We start from the raw sequence: 25,243 nt of genomic DNA, 5'->3' as shown, positions 1-25,243 counted from the left end.
AAACCCCACATATATTAGTAAATGCCACTAATTTCTGTGTATTTCAAGTGATAAGCCTCATAAATGAGCAGACAAACACAAACGTACGCAGACGTTTTGTGTGAATGTTCACTTACAAATGATGCAATTTTTACTTGGCAAAGTGTAACACTAAGCTTGCTCGGTAATTTTAATCATGAGGTTCAACACTTGTTTTGTGTCCATGAAGCCACTTGTTAATTTTTAAGAAGCATTGCATGCTGCTGGCATCATTATAAGGATAAGTGTCTTTTCAAGTATTTCATGCAATGCTTCTTAAAAATTAACAAGTGGCTTCATGGACACAAAACAAGTGTTGAACCCGTGATTAAAATTACCGAGCAAGCTAAGTGTTACACTTTGCCAAGTAAAAATTGCATCATTTGTAAGTGAACATTCACACAAAACGTCTGCGTACGTTTGTGTTTGTCTGCTCATTTATGAGGGTTATCACTTGAAATACACAGAACTTAGTGGCATTTACTAATATATGTGTTTTTTTTGTTTTCATATATACGTGTAAAGGATGAAGGCATGGACATGTTGTTTCGAAGGAATAATACAATTTGCAAACATTGGGCTCCATTTTTGAAACATGAACAAGAGAATTGATCAAGCAATTGACTGCACTGAACACTGACCTTGGACATTTGTGCACATATATTTTGTGAAGTGTGGAAATACACTAGAGTATATACATGCTTGAATTTAGATATTGTATACTTGATATAAAACAAACATGGAAATGATCAAGATCAGTGTGCTACTGAGCTACTGTGATCATTTGCTTTGTTCAGCTCTAGGATGAAAGCCCTTTATCAGATTGTAGATTTTTTCATATGGAAATTATGCAATTTGTAAACTATCTGTAGCCCCTATTCCAATCATCTCTTGCTCATAGGGGCTCAGTAGAAGTGTCATGGCCTACAGCAGGCCCTATGACCTCCCAGGCATTCCCGCACGGGGGGGGGGGGGGGGGGGGGGGGGGGAGAAAGTTTTTCAAGGCCTTTAGGGTTTCTCCTCATTGGGGCTTCTCCACTCATCAGTCCAGTCACCAGCAAAACACCAAATCAACTCCAAAGTTTGTTGTTGAAAAATCTAAGTGTTTACTGGCACTGATGGCAGGTTATACAAAGTCCAAAAAATAACTGGAACCTCAAAGGCTAGGGAACCACATTTGACAAAGTCCTAACTGTAGAAAATATAAATCTCAGTCTTTCCCTTTCCCAGTGGTCACATTCCTTTCCAAATATGCTTTTGGGGCAAGGATACTCCTCCTCAGTACTCTCGTCTGTTTCATTGCTTCTCAGCTACCACCACGTGGAGCTTCATGGTGATATCTTTACCAGGCTGTTAAAACTCCAGAACCCATCCTCAGTGGAGCAGTGTCTTCTTTCTGGTGAAACTTCTCCAAGGACAAGTCCTCTCTGGTTCCCTTTCCTCAAATTCCTCTGTCACTCTGGCAACCTTTCAGGAGTTCTAGCTGTTGAATTCCAAGACTTCTACTCTCCCAAAAGATCCTGGATACCCCAACCTTGGGCCCTAGCACTTTATATAGAAAGGATTCTGCTCCTCAGGCTTCCTTCTTGGTCCTTTCTCACTAGAGAGAAAGCCTTGCTTAAGTGCCTTCTGCAAGGAGAGACACTCACTCGTCTGTGCTAAGGCTGACTGCTGTCTCTGGACTCTGTACCCTATCCTATCCCTCTGATGCTCTCAAACTGGGCACACTAATTTTATTAAACTATAGCATTTCCCACTTGGAAGTGTCAAAACTCAGACACACCTGCAAACACTGACCACGATACTGGCAACCAAACCTGTGGAGGCCATACTAGCAAGGGCAGAATTGGGCCTCCCCCCCCCCCCTTATATAGCAAATCATCATTTTTCTCGTAAAGAAACTGGTCCAACTGCTTGATGATGCTGATGGAATGGGGGAGGTGTGTGTGTGTGTGTGTGTGTGGGGGGGGGGGGGGGGGTGCTAAGGTAATGAAATTTCTTATACTATCTAGCCCTTTCACTTTGGATTGCTTAGGAAGGAGAATTAGACAGTGTGCACTGTGCACACACAAAACGGAACACCATATTCTATGTAGGTGTTAAATATTTGTTCTTATAGTAAATAGCATGTGGGGAAAGCATACCATGCTATCTACTGGACAACATTAAAGCCTAATTTGCATAAGAGGCTCCCTCATTTATATTTAGGTATGCACTAATTAAAAATAATTTAACAATTTATATAAATAACCAGTCCTAGCTGTTGCCACAACAAGGTGATGCACAATGCAAGAACACAAACGAAAGGCCAGAAGAACACATATAACAAGCCACAACACAATAACCTTAGCCGTTCCATTCCCATTTTCATTCTGGTCCCCTTATCACATAGTATGCTATTTTTAGTGGGTGATAAATTTTACTGCATTTACCCGTATATCAAGGTCATAGTTTTCTAACTGTATACTCTAGGTCAGCATTCAAAGGGGTTTGTCTGGAAAAGTTCAGGACTTAGCCGGGCAAAGCATGAATTTTGAATTTCCTGCCCCACTGAATGACTAAGTTTAAACTGGCTAAAACTTAGCTCAATAAAAAAGAGGCCGGGAATGGGAGTTTCAGGGACGTGGTTTACTTTTACCTGGCTAAAATTACAGGCCTAAAGTTATCTGGACAACTGTAAAAAAATAAAACAAAAATAAAAAAAGCAAGTGACCGAGCAGCAAACCAATCCCCCTTCCTTAGCGGCCCCACCCAAGAAATGGGTTCATTGGAGCAGGCTGAGTGCCCCCCCCTCTTGATGGCAAAAATAAAATATGGTAGCGAATCAAGCAGACCCCCATGGCCCCACCAGCTTACCTCCAAAATGAATGCATTTCTGAATGGGGATCGATCCCTTCATTGACTGCTGTCAATGAAAGGACCAATCAGTGGGTAGTAACATGAATAAATAAATATTACAGCTGACCGCCGGGCCAGGGGGACAGGAAAGAGCCTCCTCTCCTTCCGTTGGCCTGGGGGGTGGGTTAGTAGATGGGCGTAGGGGTGTGTGGATGGGGGGGGGGGGGGGGAGCTGGAAAGGGCTACTTGGCTTGCTACCGTATTTTATTTATTGGCATTTGAAGCAGGGGGCTGCACAGCTAGCTGCAATTTTGTACAGACTGGAATTCGGGAGGGAGGGCTCACCACCACTGGGTGCTAGTAAATTTCTTTTTTAAGCAGTATTATTCAGTGGCAAAGTTACCTTAATAGTTTTAGCCATGTAACTTTAGCTGACTATACTCAGCAGGAGACTGACAGGCCAGTATTCAGCCATGAGATATCTGACTAATTTAATCTGGATATTTGGCAGGGCAGACAACCCGCTGAATATACCTGGCTATGAGGAAGTTAGTCAGATAAGTTTATTAGGATAACTTTAAGCCTGCTTTCAAGTACACCTAAAGTTAGCCTGTTATCTTAGTCAGATAATGCTGAACACTGGTATTTATCTGGCTATCTTAGCGGTGCTGCCCCTGTTTTAGCTGGCTAACTACTTAGCCAAATATTTGAGACATTCTGCGTGTGGGGAATTTGAAACTCCTGAGTTTGTTTGCCTAAGTGCAGAACCTAACTGGACAAATGCGCTGAATATTGCCCTCTGAATTGCAAGAAGAAGTCATATTTGGAAGTGCATCACAAATGATTTCACATGGAATCTAATTTGTTTGGGTCATGGCAGTTTGTGTGTGTTTGTGTGTGTGTGTGTGTGTGTTTGTGTTTGTGTGTGTGATATGCCATTCTTGAAGTCATAATGAATATAGACCAATCAGATCTAATGAGCTTTAGGTATATTTAGTTATAAAAGATATCATCATGGCTTTCAGGGTTTGATGCTATCATTTGAGACTACATAACTTCCTTGTTTGATAAAGGCCATGCCAACATGATACATGCAATATTAGAATGAAAGTTAATGCCCTTTTTGGGCTAAATGCTTAAGGTAAAAAACATCAGGCATTATATAAATTGCTGGTTTGTGCCCTGTGTCCATTAAGGCTTATATTTCTTTCATACAGTCTGAACTAGAGATAGCAGGAAGGAATCACATTATAGAAAACATTTCATTTCTGACTGATAGTCAAAAGTAAAACTGAATGAATTTCTCTGAAATGAATGGAGGACATGTTTGGTGGTGAGGAGCTGATATTGACTTGGGCAATGGGAATATGTGTATTTATCTATACAAGGTGGTAGATAATAGGGATGTGCATTCATCACTTGCAAATACCTAAAATATCAATGACATTTCTCATGTCGTTTGCATCCAAATTGATATTAACTACACAATGAGCTTTTAAGTGTTTTTTGTTTCAAATAGTACCCAGAGTGGTGGGGTTGACCTCTCCCTCCAAATTGTTGACAAAAAATTAATTCTGGGCTTCTAACCAACCTGGCCGCTACCCCCAATCCCCCCTTCAATCCTCCAGAACTCTCCCAAACTCTCCATGGTGATTCAGCATCAGGACTTCCCCTTGCCTGCTTCTGGCTCCATCTCCAGTGTTGGAGTGACAGTGCTACAATAGCTATGCTAGCTATATATAACTTAGTTTAGTTAAGCCAGGGTAGCTATCATAGTATTTTCAACCATGGGGAGTCTCGCTGCTGACTCGGTGTGTGGGAGGTTTTGGTGGGAAGTAAGGGGGTCGAGGGGGTATTGGGGTAGGGGGGAGGTTAGAAGTACAGAGCCATTTCTTTATTCACAAACTGGGTGGGGCAGGGGCAGAGTGGGGGGCTCAGGTCTGACCAAATTGTTTTAAAGGAGGAGAGATCCATTTTAACATGGAATGAAAGACCATAAAATAAGACAAATGGCAGAGAGATCAACACAACACAAACACAATGAAATCAATGACATAACATTAAATGAACATTTTTTTCTATTCATATCCCTTGTAGATAAACAGGCTGCATGGGTCAATTGGTCTTAATCTGCCATCAGTTACTACGTAAAACGAAAGAACCCAACAAATGTAAGAATCTTAATATCAACCAAATAGAGAACTCACTTATACACTATAATAGCAGGAAAAGCACGCTTAAATAATAAAGATGTAAATGACCATCATATAGCACAGGGTTGGCACCGTTTGAGTGGTAGTACTCACGCTGCAGACAAGTAAGATGAGGGTGGCAGTCCTGATGCCGAGACATTCATAGCTCTCAGATAAGTGCATCTTTAATTCTATTATTGATGCTTAAGGATATATTGTAAATGCTGCAAGAAATTAAAAAAAAAAAAAAAAAAAGAACTCACATGGCAAATGATCAATGATTATAAATTCAGCACATTAAAAGGGATTTTGAAGCACTCACATGGAGCCAACTCTGTTATATGACGGTCATTTACATATTTATTATTTAAGTGAGCTTTTCCTGCTATTATAGGGGTGGATTTTAAAAGGGTTACGCTCGTAATATACGCACGTAACCCTTTTAAACCCCATCCTGCGCACGCCGAGCCTATTTTGCATAGGCCCGGTGACGCTCGCAAGCCCTGGGATGCGCATATGTCCTGGGGCTTGAAAAAAGGGGTGGGGGAGTGGGCTGGGCAGGGCAGTCCGGGGCAGGGTGGGAGCAGGTCCGAGGCCTCCGGCACAGCGGCCGTGCCGGGGGATCGCACCCCGGCACTTGGCCGGCGCACGCAACCTACGCCGGGTTGTGCGCACAAATCTACGCCCGCGCTTAGATATGAAAATCTGGCCCATAGTGTATAAGTGAGATCTTCATTTGGTTTATCATTTACTGTGTTACATGTTGCAATGAATGAAAAATAAGTGATGCTGTAGATGTTTTAGCAGCTCCTAGTCACTTGCAACAAGTATAAAGTGATTATATCTTCTTACTTACTGATTTAGTTACGTTAGATTCAATCTGCTTGTACAGGACACTAGTTTTATATCCAAGATCCTTAGTAAAGCTCAGGTTGAGGGTAAACGAGCCCTCAATGATAACTGCAAAGACATAAGAAATTAAGACCGGTTCCTTGTAAACCGGTTCCTTGTAAACCGGTGCGATATGTATTCTTTACAGGAACATCGGTATATAAAAATAAAAAATAAATAAATAAATAAATAAGACATTTGGATCTGTGTAATTTGATATATGCCAAATCATTTTCATTCATATTAAAATAAAATCTAATTGGCTAAGATACTTGGATAATGATGGTTGTGCCTGGAAAGATGGATGCTTTTGTACTTCAGAAGCCCTTGTCAGTTGATTTTCTTCTGTGTTACCCATCAATACCAGTGATATTCTGCCTCCTACATATTTTTTTTTAATCCTTTAATGCTACTTAATTCCATCACACTTCCTGAAATAAGTGAAGAACTGTAATGGTATTAAGATTAATATATAGAGGTCAATATGCAAACTTTTGGAATTAGCTGGAAAAAACATGACAATTAAAATTTCTCCTGTTCACTGGCTAAATTTTAGCTAGGTAGCTCATTATCCAGCTAAAATTTAGCCGAATAAAAAGGGGGTAGCATGGGAGGTATTCTAGGATCAATCGATTAGAAAAAACAGGTCTAACAAACATAATAGTAGCTTTGAAAGGCAATAATAACTATAAAAGAGAAAAACAGAGGATTATTGATATCTAACAAAAACGATCACCCGCAGCGATATAAATGTTTTTACTGTCCTGCTACAGTTTAATCAAAGTTCTATTTATTGTACATACAAATTTTGTAATGTTCTAATTTTGCTTTCTCTGTATCAATAATCCTCTGTTTCTCTATTTTATAGTTATTAATGCTTTCAAAGCTACTATTATGTTTGTTAGACCTGCTTTTCCTAATCGATTTGATGATTGTGTACAAGCCTTTATGACAGCATTACACCAAGGTATTTCTACTGTTTTAAGTGTTACCGAGTACAATTTCTTTGTGTTTTTGTTTCCTGTATTTGACATAATGTTCATTATGCCTTTTTCTTCTCAGTCTGTTTGCTGCTGGTATGTTAGAACTCTTTACATTCTTGATTCCCTCTGCTGGCGATAAACCCATGCAAACTAATGCTAGCTATTTGTATGGCAAGTGTGGGCCTCCATTATGTACTATTTACTACATTTTGCTTTTTGCTGAGGTTTGTCAACTGTGCCACATTTGCGACCATATTTATGCATCTGTGCTTTTATCTTTTATTTGTAGATTTGGTTCCTCCTGACACAGTTAAACGAAACATGGTCCATGTTGGGGAACTGTGAACACTACTCACTGAGATGTTATCTTTGCTAAGTGAATGAAATATTTCTTTTGAACAGCTTCTTGAAGTTTGTGGACTTGAATTTTCTCCTCTTCCTTAGGACCCAAGACCAGTCTCTAAACCACTTTTACACATAGACACACATACCAGTTAGCTCCCTGACCAGTCTCTCAATCTATCTCTCTCTATCTCTCTTTCTCTCTCTCTCTCTCTCCCACACACACACACCAGTCATCTCCCTAACCAGTCTATGAATCAAACACGCGCGCGCGCACACACACACACACACACACACACACCAATAAGCTCCTTGACAAGTCTCTCAATCTTGCACATTCAGCTCCTTGACTAGTCTCTTACTCACACACAGAACAGTCACCTCCTTAACCTGTCTCTCTTTCTATCTCTCACAGTCACCTCTCACCAGTCTCTCTCTCTTTCATAGTCTCTCTCTCATACACATATCAATCACTTCTCTCACCAGTCTCACACACACAGTCATCTCCCTCTCACACACACATACAGTCACTTCCCTCACCAGTCTCTCTCTCACACATGCATACCAGTCACCTCCCTGACCAGTCTCTCTCTCACACATGCACACCAGTCTTCTCCCTGACCAGTTTTTCTCTCTCACATGCATACCATTCATCTCCCTGACCAGTTTCTCTCTCTGACACACACACACACACACAAGTCATCTCCTTGACCAGTCTCTCTCACATATGCACACACAATCACCTCCCTAACATCTCTCTCTCACACACATGCACAACAGTCACCTCCCTGACCAGTCTCTCCCTTACAGTCATCACCCTGACTAGTCTCTCTCATATAGTCATCTCCCTTACCAATCTCTCTCATACACACATACCAGTCACCTCCCTGACCAGTTTCTCAATCACACATATGCTCTTTCTCACTTAAACAAAAGATCTCTCTCTCTTAGACGCATTGGCTCACTCTCAATTTCACTCACTCCTTGCCCCACCCCACCCTGAGCACTACTGGGAGCTGCAGAAGCCTCCTTTTCCAGCCCCCATGGCCTAAGAATTAAGCTCAGTGGCTGCAAGGATTAATGCTGCTGTCTTCCATTGTAGATCATCAGCTGTTTTTCTCCAGCCAGCACTGTTTCTTAGGCAGATGCTGCCAGTACTTCTTCTTCCAGGCCATTTGGGGGGGGGGGGGGGGGGGGGGGGAGATGGGGAAGAAGAAAATGCCATGCTGCAGTTATCAACTCCCTGTAATACTGGTACCATTCCCATCTGGACTTAAGCATGCTGACAGCCAGGATGGCAACAGCAGCAGTATAAGGATGCCTGCACTCACTTTCACTGAAGGGGAAGAGAAGAGTAGCTGGGCCAGTGGGAGTGCACGTCACACCTGCTGATATTTGGTGACACACTGGTGTGTCATGACACACCAGTTGAGAATTGCTGCCTTAAACAATTGTTGAGTTGAGCAGCACTGACCTCTACCTCTGTCTCCAATCTTTAAAAAAATTATGGCCAAAAATTCCTACTTCCCAAATTCCATAAATTGTCCCCAAAACAGAGCAGAAGGAGACAACGCTCTAACCTCCACCCACTCTACTGAATACTAAGTGCCGGTAGAGCTGACAGGTATTAGCACTTAGTATTAATTTATTCACTTCACTCCCTGGTGACGTAGTTCCTAATGAAAAACTTAGTACTGAACATAGATTGGCTCCTTCCCTGTCAGTGAGTGCTGGTTGGGAATTTTTAAATTATTTTCATTTTTTTATTTATTTATTAATCACCTGGTGACAAACTGAAGGTGACTCACAAAGTCACACACACAATTCATTAAGTAATACTAAATTAAATATTTAAAACAATTATATAAAACATTAACTAGAACAATTACATAAAACCATAAAATAATAAAAGATCACATGATTAAAGTTCAGGCAACAATGCGAGTACTGTTAAATAAAAATAAATCAAGTCTGTTCTCAGAATTGGTCTCAACCCTGTAGTGGCACATAATCACTGAATCCCCAGAAGTCCGCCAGACAAATCTTGCTATCTCTGTTCTTGCCCCTTCCCCTGCCCCTAGTGAAGGGCTAAATTTTAACCAGGCAAATCACTGCATGCCCAAAATTTAGTAAAATCCATTCAAATTTTTGTAGATGGATTGTTATCATGAAAAATTTTGAATTGTAGTCCTTTTGAAATGGCTCTACAGCAGCTCAGTTAATGAAACATATACTGTGTCAGCTTGCAATTTGAATTCTATACGCTGACAAATTTCTGTCTGCAGTGAACTCATGAAACATTTTGCATGCTGAAAGATTTCACAGGCAACAGCTTTGCTTGAACTGAGTGACTGTTTTATGGCTTGTAAAATTCTGTGCAGACAAGATATATACATTTTTCACAATAACAACATAAATTGGGTTACAGCTTGAATGTTTTTAAATTGTGAAGATTGTAAAATATATATAAAAAATAAGGATATTTCACATATCAAAAAGGAGGTTTTTGATCAGTGATTGAAATTTGGCAATCTGTATTGTGACATTTTTACTTTTCTCCTGAGGTCTTTTTTTCCTCCTAATTATTTTTTCCTTAATATTTATTGAATTTTTCAAAATATTAAAAATAATCATCTTTGCATAGAACACATTATAGACCACAAAATAAAGGGGAAGGAGATGGTAAGAGGAGATTAAAAAATAACAAAAAAGAAACAGCAATTAGCATGAATTTATCCTGCTGCTTACATAATATAAGGTATTTACTTTTTCCGACTAGTTCACTGAAGGGCCAAAAGACTGCCTAGAATCATCCTAAATTTAAAAAATTTAAAATTGAATTCCCACTAAAAATAAGTAGAACTAATTCAAGCCTTCAAAGTTTATTTAGTGAGTATATTTGTTTTTTTTATTTATGAGCAATGCTCAATTTCCCTTTGGTGATTTTGATACTAGGTTAGAAGAAGCAGCCGTGGTACCATTAGGGATTAGGGATGAGCATTCATTTTGTTTCTTTATGTGAGTAAATGAAAAAATATAAAAAGTTAGTAAATATTTACAAATCTGATGTTTAACATGAATGCACATGACTACTTGTATGTCCCTTGTATGTACCAGTGGAAAAACTATATTGCTTAGTCTGGGTCTTTGTCCTGCCCCAGAGTGATGTTTTTGTTAGATCTTTAAAGTTTAATGCCCACCCAGAGCCAAGATTTAAGCCCTTCCATATACATCCACCCCTTTCTTCTCTTCCAGGGGCTGCTGGCTTTCTTCTTTGTTGCACCTCCATCCATGGAAAGGGAGTCAGTGTCTGAAACAGCTGGCAGTGCGGAACCCTGCTGTCCCTGAAACTTCCTCCCACTGGTGCTAGAGCTCTATAGATGTTAACATTTAGAAATAAGTGCCAAAAAGTGGAATATAAATAAATAGGAAGCATGATGACAATCTTAAAGGTGAATTTTAAAAGCCTGGCATGCGCCAAAAGGGTAGATTTAAAAAAAATATGTGTGCGCCTCCATGTGTGCATGCTACCCGGCGCGCTCACATGGATGCGCGATTTTATAACAAGCGCACACATGTTATAAAATCGGCGGGCCCCACGCTCGAGGGGGGGTACATTTTAGATACTTTTGTGCGGCGATGCATTGCTGCTTTCCCAAGTTCCCTACCCTCCCTCTCTCCTCCTCAACCCCCAATTACATTTTTTTTTTACCTTTTTCTGCCAACTTAGGCCTGGATTTATCAAAATGCGGTAAGTACTGCATGCGATAGCAAAAGGGGTGTGTTTTATGCTAATATAGCATTAATTACCTGTGTGAAGAGTTAAGTTAGCACAAATTGTGATACCCTTTTCAGATTCTGTGATAAGTGCCAACCTGTTGTATTTCCTGCATTAAACCACTGGGGGACCATTGTTGAGAGAGAGAGTGAGAGAGAGAGAGAGAGAGAGAGAGAGAGAGAGAGAGAATAAATAAATAATGTCATGGCCCATAGGTAGGTATTTGTATCCCTATGGTAGGCCCGCCTAGTAACTCGAGGTGGGGATTAGGTAAGAGTGTAGGGGGTTAGGGGCCACTTTGACATTCTACATGACACCTACGAACAGAACAGTGGTCTCATGAAGATTTGATGACCTTCGGAGTGAGGAAACTCACTCCAAGATGAGATTTTGGCAAGGTTCTCTCAACCTAGCTTATCAAGCTAGGTTGAGAGAACCTTGCCCAAATCTCAACCTAGCTTATCAAGCTAGGTTGAGAGAACCTTGCCCAAATCTCATCTTGGAGTGAGTTTCCTCAAGCTAGGTTGAGAGAACCTTGCCAAAATCTCATCTTGGAGTGAGTTTCCTCACTCTGAAGGTCATCAAATCTTCATGAGACCACTGTTCTGTTCGTAGGTGTCAAGTAGAATGTCAAAGTGGCCCCTAACCCCCTACACTCTTACCTAATCCCCACCTTGGGTTACTAGATGGGCCTACCATAGGGATATAGTACCTACCTATGGGCCATGACATTATGGCCTCTCTCTCTCCTTCTCTCTCCTTCAATTCACCTGAAATAGGCCTTACAGGAGACATCACAAAGGGCAAAGAAACCTTACCACACAGTCACAGTAGCTATCACAAAGCCTAACGCAATTCAAAGAGGTGTAGTTAAAATCAGCATTACAGCTGTGCAATAGCTCTTCACAGACAGGCTAACCCAGCCCACTCTCCACCCCTAACTCCTCCTATTTTCTGAATTTGCATCGCACCATACAATATAGTGCAATCGCATGCATTAAACATGTTTTCACATGCGGTAAGGGCCTATTGCATGCGTTAAAGGCCTATTGCATGCGTTAACGGGGCTTTTCGCATACGATAAGCCCTTAACGCATGCGAAAACGCCTTATCACATTTTGATAAATGACCCCCTTACTTAGGATCTCCAGCTGAACAATGGTACTGTCCCGGCCTGCCCCCTGCCCCGCCCCTCCTTGCCCAAAACACGTCCTCTGGCCCGTCCCTTCCACGCACATAAAGGCTGGAAGTTACGCACCAGGGGGTAGATTTTCAGAGCCCTGCTCGCCTAAAGCCGCCCAAAACCGGGCGGATTTAGGCGAGCAGGGCCCTGCGCGCCGGGAAGCCTATTTTACATAGGCCTCCCGGCGCGCGCAGAGCCCCGGGACTCGCGTAAGTCCCGGGGTTCTCGGAGGGGGGCGTGTCGGGGGGCGGGCCCGGTCGTCGTGGCGTACCGGGGGCGTGTCGGCAGCGTTTTGGGGGCGGGTACGGGGCGTGGCTACGGCCCGGGGGGCGTGGCCGCGCCCTCCGTACCTGCCCCCAGGTCGCGGCCCGGCGCGCAGCAGGCCCGCTGGCGCGCGGGGATTTACGTCTCCCTCCGGGAGGCGTAAATCCCCCGACAAAGGTAAGGGGGGGGTGTAGACAGGGCCGGGCGGGGGGGTTAGGTAGGGGAAGGGAGGGGAAGGTGAGGGGAGGGCAAAGGAAAGTTCCCTCCAAGGCCGCTCCGATTTCGGAGCGGCCTTGGAGGGAACGGGGGGAGGCAGCGCGGCTCGGCGCGCGCAGGCTATACAAAATCGATAGCCTTGCGCGCGCCGATCCAGGATTTTAGTGGATACGCGCGGCTCCGCGCGTATCTACTAAAATCCAGCGTACTTTTGCTTGAGTCTGATGCGCAAGCAAAAGTAGGCTGATCGCGCTTCTTTTAAAATCTACCCCCAGGCATTTAAAATCTGCCTTAAAATCGGGAGATGCTTGCACAAGTCAGACTTGTGCATGCCCACCAAATTTTAAAAGTGGCTCAGATGTGCGCTTATCTCCTTCTGCCCCACACATCTCAATTGATTTTAAAAAGGGGCGGGGCCAAGAGATGTGCATGTAAAGACTTGCACGCTCCGACGCACACTCAAATCTACTGCCATGTAACTTTACTTCTGCTATAGAGGAGGTGTAACTTTAAAAATAAAAGAAATTAGCCATTTCTGTCAGATTTAAAGGGTCTGGGGTAACTGGGGGGAGTGCAGGCTATCAAACCAGGGGGGGTTTGGAGGACTTAGCTCTTAACTGAACAAACTGGTGGACGAACTGGTGAAACTGGCAATGGTGTGGATGCACGCCCTTTATAAAATCCCCTGACTTACGCAGTTGGATTAGGATTTGCACTTCAAGGTGCACACCCACTTAAAACTGGGCGCACATATGTGCGTGGCCAGGCTATTTTATAATATGCAATGCATACAAATTATAAAATGGCACCACATCTGGGTGCTCAGAGATGCACATGCGCCATAGTGCTCCTGCTTACTGGTTTGAAAGTTACCATTCCTATCTGGAATAGGAGAGAGCCCAGAAAGAAGCAAATTTAAAGATATTGAAATCTATTTTCTTGCCTTTGATTCCATAAATAACTCACATGGGACCAGGGAAAGGGGGATGAGACACCAAGAAGTGAGAAGGAGAAAAGAGTGAGAGAGACAGACATTTACTGATTTGACATAAGATGGGGACCTATTATGATCTCCATACATTGGATGGGGGGAATGGGTGAAGGGGAATTGGATTCAGATGACAACCAATGTGGGCCCTGACCTTTATGGTCTGGTGTACTGATACACAGACATAAGGGAAAAAGCACAGGACTGCTTCTACGGTCAAAAATAAAGCACGGCAAACAGCATTGTCTGAATTTTCAAGAAGGCTCCTCACCCAGTGAAAATGTTGCTACCAATAATTTGTTATGGGCTTGACAGTTGCTTGGCTTTGTTTGGAAATATTACTATCCTTATCATAAGGCATGGGGATAACTTCATAGAGTGGCAATTATAACCCTTAAGAGAAACATGGGGGTAACCTGTATGACATGGCAGATACTACCAAAAGAACTTGCTGGGCAGACTGGATGGACCATTTGGTCCTTTTCCGTGGTCACATCTATGTTACTATCAGGCATATACAGTAAAGTGCGCAGGAGAGCCGGCGCTCCGAGGCAAGCGCCTGCTCTCCCAACGCGCGCCCAGGCACCTCTCCTGGGCGCGAGATTCACTATTTAAATTAGGGCCCGAGGATCTTAACCAAGTCCAATAAAAGAGACCACATCTCACCCATTTTAAAAAGCCTACACTGGCTTCCCGTCAAATTCAGAATTCTTTTCAAAGTGCTCTCAGTAACCCACAAGGCAGTACACAACCTGGCACCACTCGAGCTCATATTCCCTCTCCAACTACACACCTCTACCAGACCAGTGAGACAAGCCTACAAAAACAACCTTCAAATTCCACCGATGAAGTCAGCATTAAGTAAAAGAGCTTTCTCCACAGCTGGTCCCAAACTCTGGAACACTCTCCCATCAGATCTCAGATCAGTGCAATGCTCCACCACATTTAAAAAAAGACTCAAGACTTGGTTATTCAACCAAGCTTTCCCATAACATCAACCTGCGGAATACCCATGCCAATGATCCCTACGTGGTAACACGCTAGAGAACTATATAGACCTTCTCTAAAATTCACTTGATCTTTGGCAGTCTAATATCAAAACCCAACCTCCAGCCTACATTAGGCACCGTACATTGTAATTATGTTATTAACCCCCATATATCTTAATCCAAGTTAACTCAACCTGTTCATTGTAAGACATTGACTTGTCATTGTTATTGTTTAGAATATAAACCGAATTGATCAGTAATTCTGTTATTGGAAAGTCGGTATAGAAAAATGCTAAATAAATAAATAAATAAATGATATTAAGTCGGAGGGTATACAGAAAAGCAGTTTTTTCTGCTTTTCTGTACACTTGCCTGGCTTGGCCGCACATTTTGCTTTCTATATTGCGGGTGAATACCTAATAGGCTCATCAATGTGCATTTGCATGTGATGAGCGCTATTAGTTTCGGGGGGGTTGGCTGCGCGTTTTCCACACGCTATTACTCCTTACTGTATAAGGGGTAATAATAGTGCATCAAAAATGCGCGTCCAAACTGGAGCTAACAGTGCGCTCGGCTGAGCGCACCATTCTGTATTGGCCTGTATGTTAGTATATGGGTTTTGATTTGAAAATCTAGTTCGGAGTTCCGACCTGTGACATAATACCAGGATAAGATGTCACCTACTTTTAGCCAATCAGGATGTAGAAATTTTCCCGATGAGTTCATTAACATATTTTACATTTATAAAAAGAACCCATTCAGAAATACCAGGCAACTCACCTTGCCTTGCAGAACTTGAGAATGGATCCTGACATTTGGGAACATTGTCATCTGTTACTCTAATACAGGAGCAGTCAGAAGAGGTTTCGCTGCAAGGTGGATAATAGAAACATGCAGATATGCTCCATACGAATCCTCCTGCACATTTGCAGAACTTGATACCATCTGCAATAGTACATTCTGAAAAAAAAAAAATAAATTAAAGACCAGAAGAACACTTTATTCATTAAGTTAGACTTTGCAGTAAATGTGGAGTAATGGGAAAAAAATTGCTGCAGCTACAAGACACATAGTGCGAAGCTATAGCGAGAAGACAGGAAAGATTTGATTATGAACAGGGAGTCTGTTCAAATGACGTGTAAAACGTTTCACACTGCCGTGTCGTGCAATAAAACTGAGGTGATATTCCCATTGACCAGCTAGGCACATAACACATCCTTATTCCCTTGTGAAATACAAAGATTTTTGGTGAAAATATGATTCAGATTTTGTTTTTCCAGACTTCCATACAATAGAAAGTTTTACCTGACCTGTTAGATTGAAAAATAAGTGAGTGATGCAATCTCTTACACTGAGCTGCTTGGTTCTGTTACTATTTCTGTACAATGCTGATTCTAAGACTTGAGCGGTCAAGTTTTTGTGACTGGTGTGGTTCCAGATATGCATGTATATGGATATGTTGAGATCTACTACAGTACTTTATAACTTAGGTGTCTATCAGGTACACACAGATTAAAAAATACATGTATGTCTACTCCCCAGCCTCGGTGCCAGTACCATCTACTTCAGCCTGGTGGAATCGCCAACCTACAGCTACCATCTAGTGAGTAATCTAACTCTCAGTCTGTCTCATCCACAGCATTGCCTTGCTAGGAAACCTACACCGGAATCCCTTATACCAACGTGGTGAGACGGGTTTCCTCTGCTGAGGGTCCCAGGACTGCTATCTCTGGATCACCTCACTACTGCCACCTCTGCTGGTACACATCAAGCTGTATAATAAAAGAGCTAAATTCTGTGTTTGTGCATCCTGAGTCTAGCCCAGTACTGTGGCTCCCCATGGGGCTCCTCCCCGTGGGCATGGTCATCTGCCACAGTACCCAAGAATCCACCCAAACACCGCTAAACCATAACAGATTGCTAACTCCATGGATTCGGCTCAGCTCACCGCATTGCAGGCCATTCCAGGCCTGGCCCAGCGAATCTCCGAACAGCAGAATGTGCTGGAGAATTTGACTGCTACATTCAACCAGCTGCACGCACAAATGAACTTACCCACCACCACAGGTAAAGAAGTTACAGCACCAGAAGTGACAGTCAAGACAATTGTACCTCTATCTGCTCCAACACGCTTCTCGGGGGAAGTTTGGAAATATAGAGGTTTTATTAACCAGTGTTGCATGCACTTTTCCCTGCAACCTAGCCATTTTCCCACAGCTTATGCCAAGACCACTTACATCTTGTCTTATCTGGATGGAAGAGTGTTGGCTTGAGCCTCTTCGCTGTGGGAGCACGATGATCCTATCCTTCATGATCTTGCCGGATTCCTTTAACTGTTCAGATCAGTTTTTGATAACCTGCCCGGCATACCACTGCAGGATCTTCGTTGGTTCACCCAAAGCAAGGTATTAAACCTTTAGCTGACTTCGCTATAGAATTCAAGATACTGGCGTCTGAATTACATTGGGACCCTAAATGCCTGAGGACCCTCTTCATTGAAGGACTGAGCTCTCGTTTGAAAGATGAGCTGGCAGCTCGTGAGATGCCTGAGACCTTTGCTGAACTGGTGAAGTTGGCAACAAGGATTGATCGCTGACTTCGTGACAAGGTTCAAGAGACCAAGACTCCCAGAAGACCCTTTCAGGGTGAAGCTCGAATTAAGTCCACACCCACGCCTGTTCTCTCGGGTCCAGTTGCTGGTGAGGAAGAACCAATGCAATTATGCCACAGTCACCTGACTTCAAAAGAGAGAAGAACGCGGAAGAAGTTGGGGCTTTGCATGTATTGTGGACAAGCTGGCCATGCTGTTCAAACATACCCTATATGTCTGGGACTGGCACACCTAAGTCTTGAGGGAGAACTCTTCTTAGGTCTTACTGCACCCTCTCCTCCACTCTCTCTTCCTGTATCCTTGATCTGCTAACCCTTAGAGTATCAGACTCTTGCCCTGGTGGACTCAGGGGCAGGAGGTAATTTCATTTTACAATGATTAGTAGAGCACTTGCAGATTCCCATTACCACCATGACGTCTCCAATACTCCTATCTTCAATTCATGGAGAGTCCTTACCGGACGAAGTAACCCAGCTCACTAAACCAGTATGTTTACGGACCGGTGCTCTCCATTCTGAAACTATCTCCTTCTTTGTTTTAGAGAAGGCCATGCACCCTATAGTATTGGGGCTACCGTGGCTGCAGCAGCATATGCCTCAATTCAATTGGGTCACTCTGGAACTTTCACGTTGGGGTCCAGATTGCCATGGTAAATGTCTGATGGAGGTCGCTCCTATACCCTGCATGCCAACTACCTCATTGATGCCTGGGTTTCCGCCTCAACATGCATCTTTTCAAGATGTATTTTCCAAAGAAGCTGCAGACGTACTATTGCCACACAGACTCTACGACTGCGCCATCAATTTGAAGCCTAACAATGAACCACCCAAAGGACGGGTCTACCCTCTCTCCGTGATAGAAAATAAAGCCATGTCCGAATATTGTGATGTAGTACCACCTAGCCAGGGGCAGAAGCAGACTAGATATAAAAACACCGAGGCAGGCAGAACTAAAAACACACACCAGAGGGCGAGCAGGAAGGCAGCAAGAACTACAGCTCCCAGGTTCCCAGAACCATCACCTGACTCCTGGGGTGAGGGAGAGCAGGAACAGGTGTTGGAAGTAGAGAGTAATGATTATGACTCAGCAGAGTCTATGGAACTGGAGGAAGAGGGCGTGCTGACTGAGTGGCATTGGACTCAAAAGCTTAGTTCCTCAGAATCAGAGGAGGAGGACATGGAGGTAGGATCAAGGGGGGAAGGATCCTCCAGCTCTGCCATGGAGGTGGAGTAATTGAGAGGAGGAGGGGGAGGATATACAAGTTATACTTTAAGAGAATGTGTAGTATGATATGTTAAACAAAATGTTTGGTTTAAAAGTTTTTCAAAACCTGTTTAACTGAAATAAGGTGAAAGGAATATTTTTACTGTAGTGCCTAAACATTTGGGGCACAAGCAGTAGGGCAGAGAAAGCTTCTAAACGCACCTAAAGGAGCGTGTTAGAGGAGAGTTGGGGGTTTCCCTAACTGGGAGCCGTAGGGGTGGACTAAGGATAGCTTAGTGCTAGGGGACAGAGGTTGTCAAAACCAAACAGGTGTACCATATAGGCACAAGAGAGCAAGGTGGTTGCAATGACATTAAAACAAACTTTGATTTCATAAAGACTTTGTGTTATGTGGTTTGGGGAGTGTCGGGTGCTAGCCCTGGCACTCTAATTGAAGGAACTCGCGATTCTCACGAGGCGGTGCAAAGTGCCAGACGAGGTGGACTGCAAGAGGTGGCAGGTCTGAGCAGCTCCCAGGAACTAGGCCGAGCGTCAGAGGGGAACCGTGGTACTGACGTATTAGTGACAATATATACAGGAGAACCTTAAAAAGGGCTTCATAGGACCCTCCAAGTCTCCTGCGGGCACAGGCTTCTTCTTTGTGGGGAAGAAGGATGGTATGTTGCGTCCATTTATAGACTACAGAGGTCTAAACAAGATCACTGTGAAAGACCGCTATCCCTTACCACTCATCTCAGAGCTATTTGATAGACTACAGGGAGCCAAGATATTCTCCAAGCTTGATCTCAAGGGAGCCTACAACTTAGTTCGCATCCGCTCTGGCGATGAATGGAAGACAGCCTTCAGTACCCGGGACAGTCACTTTGAATATCTAGTGATGCCCTTTGGCCTGAGCAATGCCCCGGCTGTCTTCCAAAACTTAATGAACAACATTCTGCGGGACCTTCTCTACAAATGTGTCATTGAATACTTAGATGACATCTTGCTATTTTCCCAAGACATGACCACTCATCTGGAGGATGTCAAAAGAGTGCTGCAAAGACTCCGCGGGAATCATCTATACGCCAAGTTGTCTAAGTGTGAGTTTCACAAGGAATCAGTGCCTTTCTTAGGGTACATTGTTTCCAACCAAGGTTTCCAGATGGACCCACAGAAGTTGGAGAGCATTAAGTAATGGACACAACCCACTGGTCTAAAGGCTCTCAGACGATTTCTGGGTTTCACCAACTACTACAGAACATTCATCAAGAACTACTCCTCACTAAATGTTCCGCTTACAGCTATGACGAAGAAATGTGCCAACGTTGCCAATTGGTCTACGGAGGCAGTAAAAGCATTCCAGAAACTGAAAGCCGTGCCTCCGACATCTAGATCCGACTAAGCCCTTCATCATTGAGGTCGATGCCTCAGATGTCGGCTTAGGGGCCGTGCTAATCCAGGCCGGAGATTCTAAGGCTTTACACCCATGCTCATTTTTCTCCCATCGCTTTTAACCAGCAGAGAAGAACTACGGAATAGGAGATACAGAACTCCTGGCTATAAAGATGGCATTCGAGGAGTGGTGCCCTTGGCTCGAAGGAGCACAACATCAGATCACAGTCTTTATAGACCATAAAAATCTGGAGTACCTCCACCACGCACAGCGCCTAAACCATAGGCAAACGAGATGGTCCCTGTTCTACAACAGATTCGACTTTGTGCTGAAATACCGCCCTGGAGATAAGAACATCAGAGTAGATGCCCTATCTCGCTCATTCCTCTCTGAGGATGTTCCAGATGAACCGCAACATATCATTGACCCGAATAGAGTTCTCTTGTCAGCTATTCACCCAATACCTGCGGGTAAAACCACTGTACCCAAGAACCTAAGAAAAAAGCTGTTAGCATGGGCTCACAACTCCAAACTGTCTGGACACCCTGGTCAACGCAGAACTCTGGCTAAACTGAAGAAGGTTTACTGGTGGCCCACCATGAAGGAAGATACGTTCTCCTTCATTACTTTGTGCACAAATTGTGCCAGACAGAAGCCACCACCTGGTCATCCTTGGGGCCTACTCCAAACTTTTCCAGTACCGGATGAACCATGGGCACATATTGCTACAGACTTTGTGGTAGACTTACCACTCTCAGGAGGAAACAACATGATCTGGGTAACAGTAGATCGTTTCTCAAAGATGGCTCACTTTGTGGCTCTCCCTGGCTTACCCACAGCCATGGAGCTTGCTAAGCTCTTCATCACGCACATCTTTCGCCTACATGGCATGCCAAGGCACATCGTCTCTGATCGAGGAGCCCAATTCACAGCTAATTTCTGGAAAGCATTGTGCAAGAAGTTTGATATCTCTCTCAACTTCACCTCAGCATACCATCCACAGTCTAACGGGCAAATGGAGGTAATGAATAGGACACACAAGCAGTTCATTCGTGCCTATGTGGACACTCGCCAAAATAATTGAGCTGAACTGTTGCCCTGGGCTGAATTCGCCATCGGCTCTCATCCAGCAACATCAACTGGATCAACACCATTCGAAGTGGTCTACGGACGACTACCATTACCACCACTACCATTTCCACTGTCAGTGTCAACCCTGGCAGCTCAATCTACTGCCAAAGATATTCAACAACTATGGACTCAGACCAAAGAGATGCTTCATAAAGTAGGACAATGAGCAAAGAAAGGCTATGATGCTCATCACTGCAAGGCTCCAGATTTCCAGCCTGGTGACAAAGTCTGGCTATCCACAAAGCATTTAAGACTCAAGCTACCTTCAACTCGTTTTGCTCCACATTTCGTTGGACCCTTTCCCATTCTCCAATGACTAGGCAATCTCACTTACAATCTGAGGCTACCACCAGCATTGAAGATTCATAATGCGTTCCACATCTCACTATTGAAGCCACTAGTCCTTAATGAGTTCTCAACCAAGACACCTGAACCTACACCCATTGATGCAGAAGAAGACATCTAATACAAGGTAGATGCTATCCTTGACATAAGAAAGAGAGGCAGAGTATGGGAATACCTCCTGTCATGGGAGGGTTATGGACCTGAAGAAAACTCTTGGGAACATTTGGCAAATATCATGGATAAAGAGATGCTTCAACAATTCCACAGAATGCATCCTCAGAAACCAAGACCAGGTAGGAAGCCTGGAGGGTGCCCTTTGAAGGGGGGTAATGTTGCATCCGTCGGTTTCAGACGGCTTCGCCCCATATGCCACACCTTGTTCTCGGCTCCTCCCGCTTACCTTGGGAAAATGGCTACCGCCACATTTGCAAGCCACCCTCTCCGGCGTCCCCGGAATGGCTATGGCATTGCTTCCTGCCATGTTCCTCCCAAGGGCCTACTAGGGTGCGCGCGCATGCTACCCATGTCTTTAGTCCAGCAATGGCACGAACCTCGGGGGTGTTCCCCTCAAGTGACATCACGCCATTCAGGTATTTAGCCTGTACTTGTTTGCTAGCTCTTTGAGTTAGCAACGGATTGGTCTCGGCCAGTCTAAGCTACTCTGCCAATTCCGTGCTGCTGCTGGAAGATCTCTCTCTGCCCTTCGGGGTATTGACTAACCTGGGTACCCGCTCCTCGGGGGCCCTCTGCTTTATTTCAGGTGCCTTACTGAGACCAGGTACTCACTCCTCTAGGGCCTGCTCTCCCAGCCTCGGTACCAGTACCATCTACTTCAGCCTGGTGGAATCGCCAACTTACAGCTACCATCTAGTGAGTAATCTAAGTCTGTCTCATCTACAGCATCACCTTGCCTGGAAAACCTACAACGAAATCCCCTATACCAACGTGGTAAGATGGGTTCCCTCTGCCAAGGGTCCCAGGACTGCTACCTCTGGATCACCTCACTACTGCCACCTCTGGTGATACACATGAAGCTGTATAATAAAAGAGCTAAATTCTGTGTTTGTGCATCCTGAGTCTAGCCCAGTACTGTGGCTCCCCATGGGGCTCCTCCCCGTGGGCGAGGTCATCTGCCACAGTACCCAAGAATCCACCCAAACACCGCTAAACCATAACAGCCTGCCTGTTCAATCATTGCCTGGACTACACCTCTACTCCTAGCCACCTGCCCTGACCATCTTCTGGACTTTGCTTCCCTGCCCTTCACCTGTCTTGACCCCAAGGGGGTCTCTCCAAGTCCTGCTGGCCCCCAGAACCCAAGGACCCAATTTGCAGGGGAGTTGACAGGACAAATTAAGACACCTAATTACTGTATCAGATCTTGACTGTGTAAGGATTGTAGACCCTTGTTGCTGTGTGTAGGTTAACTCAACCTACAGAGAAGGTCCTGTAGGTCCTCCTCGACAGTTGACGGGAGTGGACTGATGTGAGACTGGTCTAGGGCTTCACCTTTACCAGCTCCTTTCCACTTAGGTTGAGCCATTGGGTTCTGGGGGCCAGCAGGGATTAGGCAAGAGTCTTGTGTCATGGTTAGGGTCAGAGACAGGTGGCAGACAGGGAAGATCGTGGTTCAGACTGAGGTCAGAGGCATGTGGCAGGTGAGAATGGTCAAGATCCCGGCTGTGGTCAGAGGCAGGCAGCAGATGAGAATGGTCAAGTTCCAGGATGTGGTCAATCCGAAAGTCCATCTGAGAAGAGGCTGGGCTAGAAAAGACGAGGTAGCCAGGCAGGGCTTGGAGAGCAGAGGCCGGAAGGAGCTGAAGAGATGAAGTGGGCAGAAATGCAGCAACTCACACTACAGTAGATGTAGTTGACCCATTGCTGAGGCATCCACTGGAGGTCCAGGACATCCTTTTATAGAGGGAGTATGGGATGTCATCAGGAGGTGCAGGTCTGGCTTTTCCCACCTTTTGGACTTCTAAGAGGCACTACGCATTATGCATGTGTGCTTAGAGGGAGTGCTGGAGAGAGTGGGAGCAGGGCCTCGGCACGGTTTTGGAATTGCCTATCTAGTAAAGTTTTCACATCATCATAAAATATACTTTATAGCTTCTAGAATCATTCTAGACTCCTAAAGAGATAAATCATTTTTTCTTACCTAACTTGTTCTAGAAGTGTCCTGAAAAATATATATTTTAAAGTTCTCATACATCAGAATTTTTCATTTCCTTTTTTTTAAATTTGTTTGTATTGAGTCAAATGCAAAAGAACAAAAAACAACAGTGAAATATAACCACAGCATGCTTATTGGTAACAGATGGTAGCAAAATGACTGAGCTTCCAAACCTTGAAAATCCCAACAGACCAACCACCATGCACACCCACAGACACACACACTCATAACCCACACAACCACCACTCCATACTCAAACAAACCAAGAGCAATCCATCAGCCATAAAAAGAAAAAGGGAAAAATATGAACAGCAGGATGAGATCATCCAGTGTAACCCTGGTAAAGGAGACAACTTTACCCTTAAAGGAGGCAAGTTGCCTCCTTTAAGGGTAAGATTAGGCAAGAGGACAAGTTGCCTCCTTTCCCTGGTAAAGGAGGCAACTTGTCCCTTAAAATGAAATAACCTTGAAGACTGATAGGAAATCTGTGAGCCACCAGGTCCCACTTCCGAAGTAATTCCAGCTGCACCATCTGCCTCATCAAGGCTTTCCACTGGACGAAGGAGGGAACATCCTCAGGTTCCTAGCTCAGCACAATAACTTTATTTTTAACGAGAAGAGCCACAGCCAAAAAATGTCTGCTCCCCCCCCCCCAAGGTAGTAAACACTCAGTGTCCCAGAAGCAAAAATACACAGAAACCCCTGTCCAGGAGAGATCACAGCCCAAAAGTCTGTCTAAGTAAGTTGTGATGCTATTCCAGAAAAGCTGTAGTTGGGGGCACCCAGTGAACATATGGCAAAGAGTACCAGAAGCAGCTTTACATTTTAAACAAACATCAGAGTCCCACAGTTTCATCAAAACAATCTGAGCTCTAGAGATATATGCTCTATGCAATAGCTTAAACTGAATTTCCCTCATATAGTCAGCTAGATAATATCTATAGATCATCAAAAAAGTATGAACGACTATCTCCGGGCAACATCCACTCCGAGATCTTCACTCCACTTCCCAGCCAAGCAAGTCAGGTGGGGAGTGGGTAAGTGGAAAGGTGATGGCGGGCCCATATAGCAATTTTGTTACAGTTTTGTTAAAGTTTTGTTAAAGTTGGGCATAGTCTTAAGACAACTTTTCTCATCATTAGGGAGAACAATAAGAGAGACATTACCCTTAATCAAACTATGACAGTAATGATGAGATGCAAAAAGGAATGCAAAAAATGTTGTGAACCTGTCCGCGACGCGCGCGGGCAGGTCCTCTACCTTCTCTGCTCAGCTGCTCTCACCCTGCTGCAGTCTGTTGCCACCGATGCCGTCCTCCACGGTCCAGAGGCCGCGGCCATCTTCTGCCCTGCATGGCAGGGCTGAGCCTTTGCCAGGAGCCCTTCTCTCCAAGGCTGGGGCCGCCGCTGCCGCTCCTGCTCTGCCTGACGCATCCTTGCCGCTTCCCAGGGTCTTCTGACAGGCAGGGAAGCCATCCCTGCCAGTGCCTGCCTTCCTTTCTCCTTTCTTCACGGCATGGAGCCGCTCCTGCAGCCTGTCCTTCTCCCATCTCGGGCCCTCCACATGGCAGGGATGCCACCAGCATGCCTGCCTTCTTCTCCTATTCCTCTTGCCTTACTAAGGCGCGGGTGCAAGCCTCAACCTGACATTTAAAGAGCCAACGGCGGGAAAAGCCCCGCGGGCCCCAAAGATGATGTCATCGACC

The 25,243-nt window shown here is 44.4% G+C and overlaps 1 protein-coding gene across 1 annotated transcript in view; it reads right to left on the bottom strand.

The window, feature by feature from the left end:
• The window catches only part of LOC115088101 (adhesion G-protein coupled receptor F3-like), a 97,323-nt gene that overhangs the window by 33,973 nt on the left and 38,107 nt on the right, over window positions 1-25,243 (bottom strand). Inside the window, exons 5-6 of the mRNA XM_029596056.1 lie at window positions 15,463-15,642; window positions 5,905-6,008 (exon numbers count right to left, since the gene is read on the bottom strand). Coding sequence (XP_029451916.1) covers window positions 5,905-6,008; window positions 15,463-15,642 — 284 coding nt within the window. The remainder of the gene's footprint in view (window positions 1-5,904; window positions 6,009-15,462; window positions 15,643-25,243) is intronic.

The sequence above is a fragment of the Rhinatrema bivittatum genome, chromosome 3 (assembly GCF_901001135.1).
Source record: "Rhinatrema bivittatum chromosome 3, aRhiBiv1.1, whole genome shotgun sequence".
NCBI classification, from domain to species: Eukaryota; Metazoa; Chordata; class Amphibia; order Gymnophiona; family Rhinatrematidae; genus Rhinatrema; species Rhinatrema bivittatum.
Note: the sequence above shows the minus strand (reverse complement) of the source record. Positions and strands in the feature narration are given on the sequence as shown.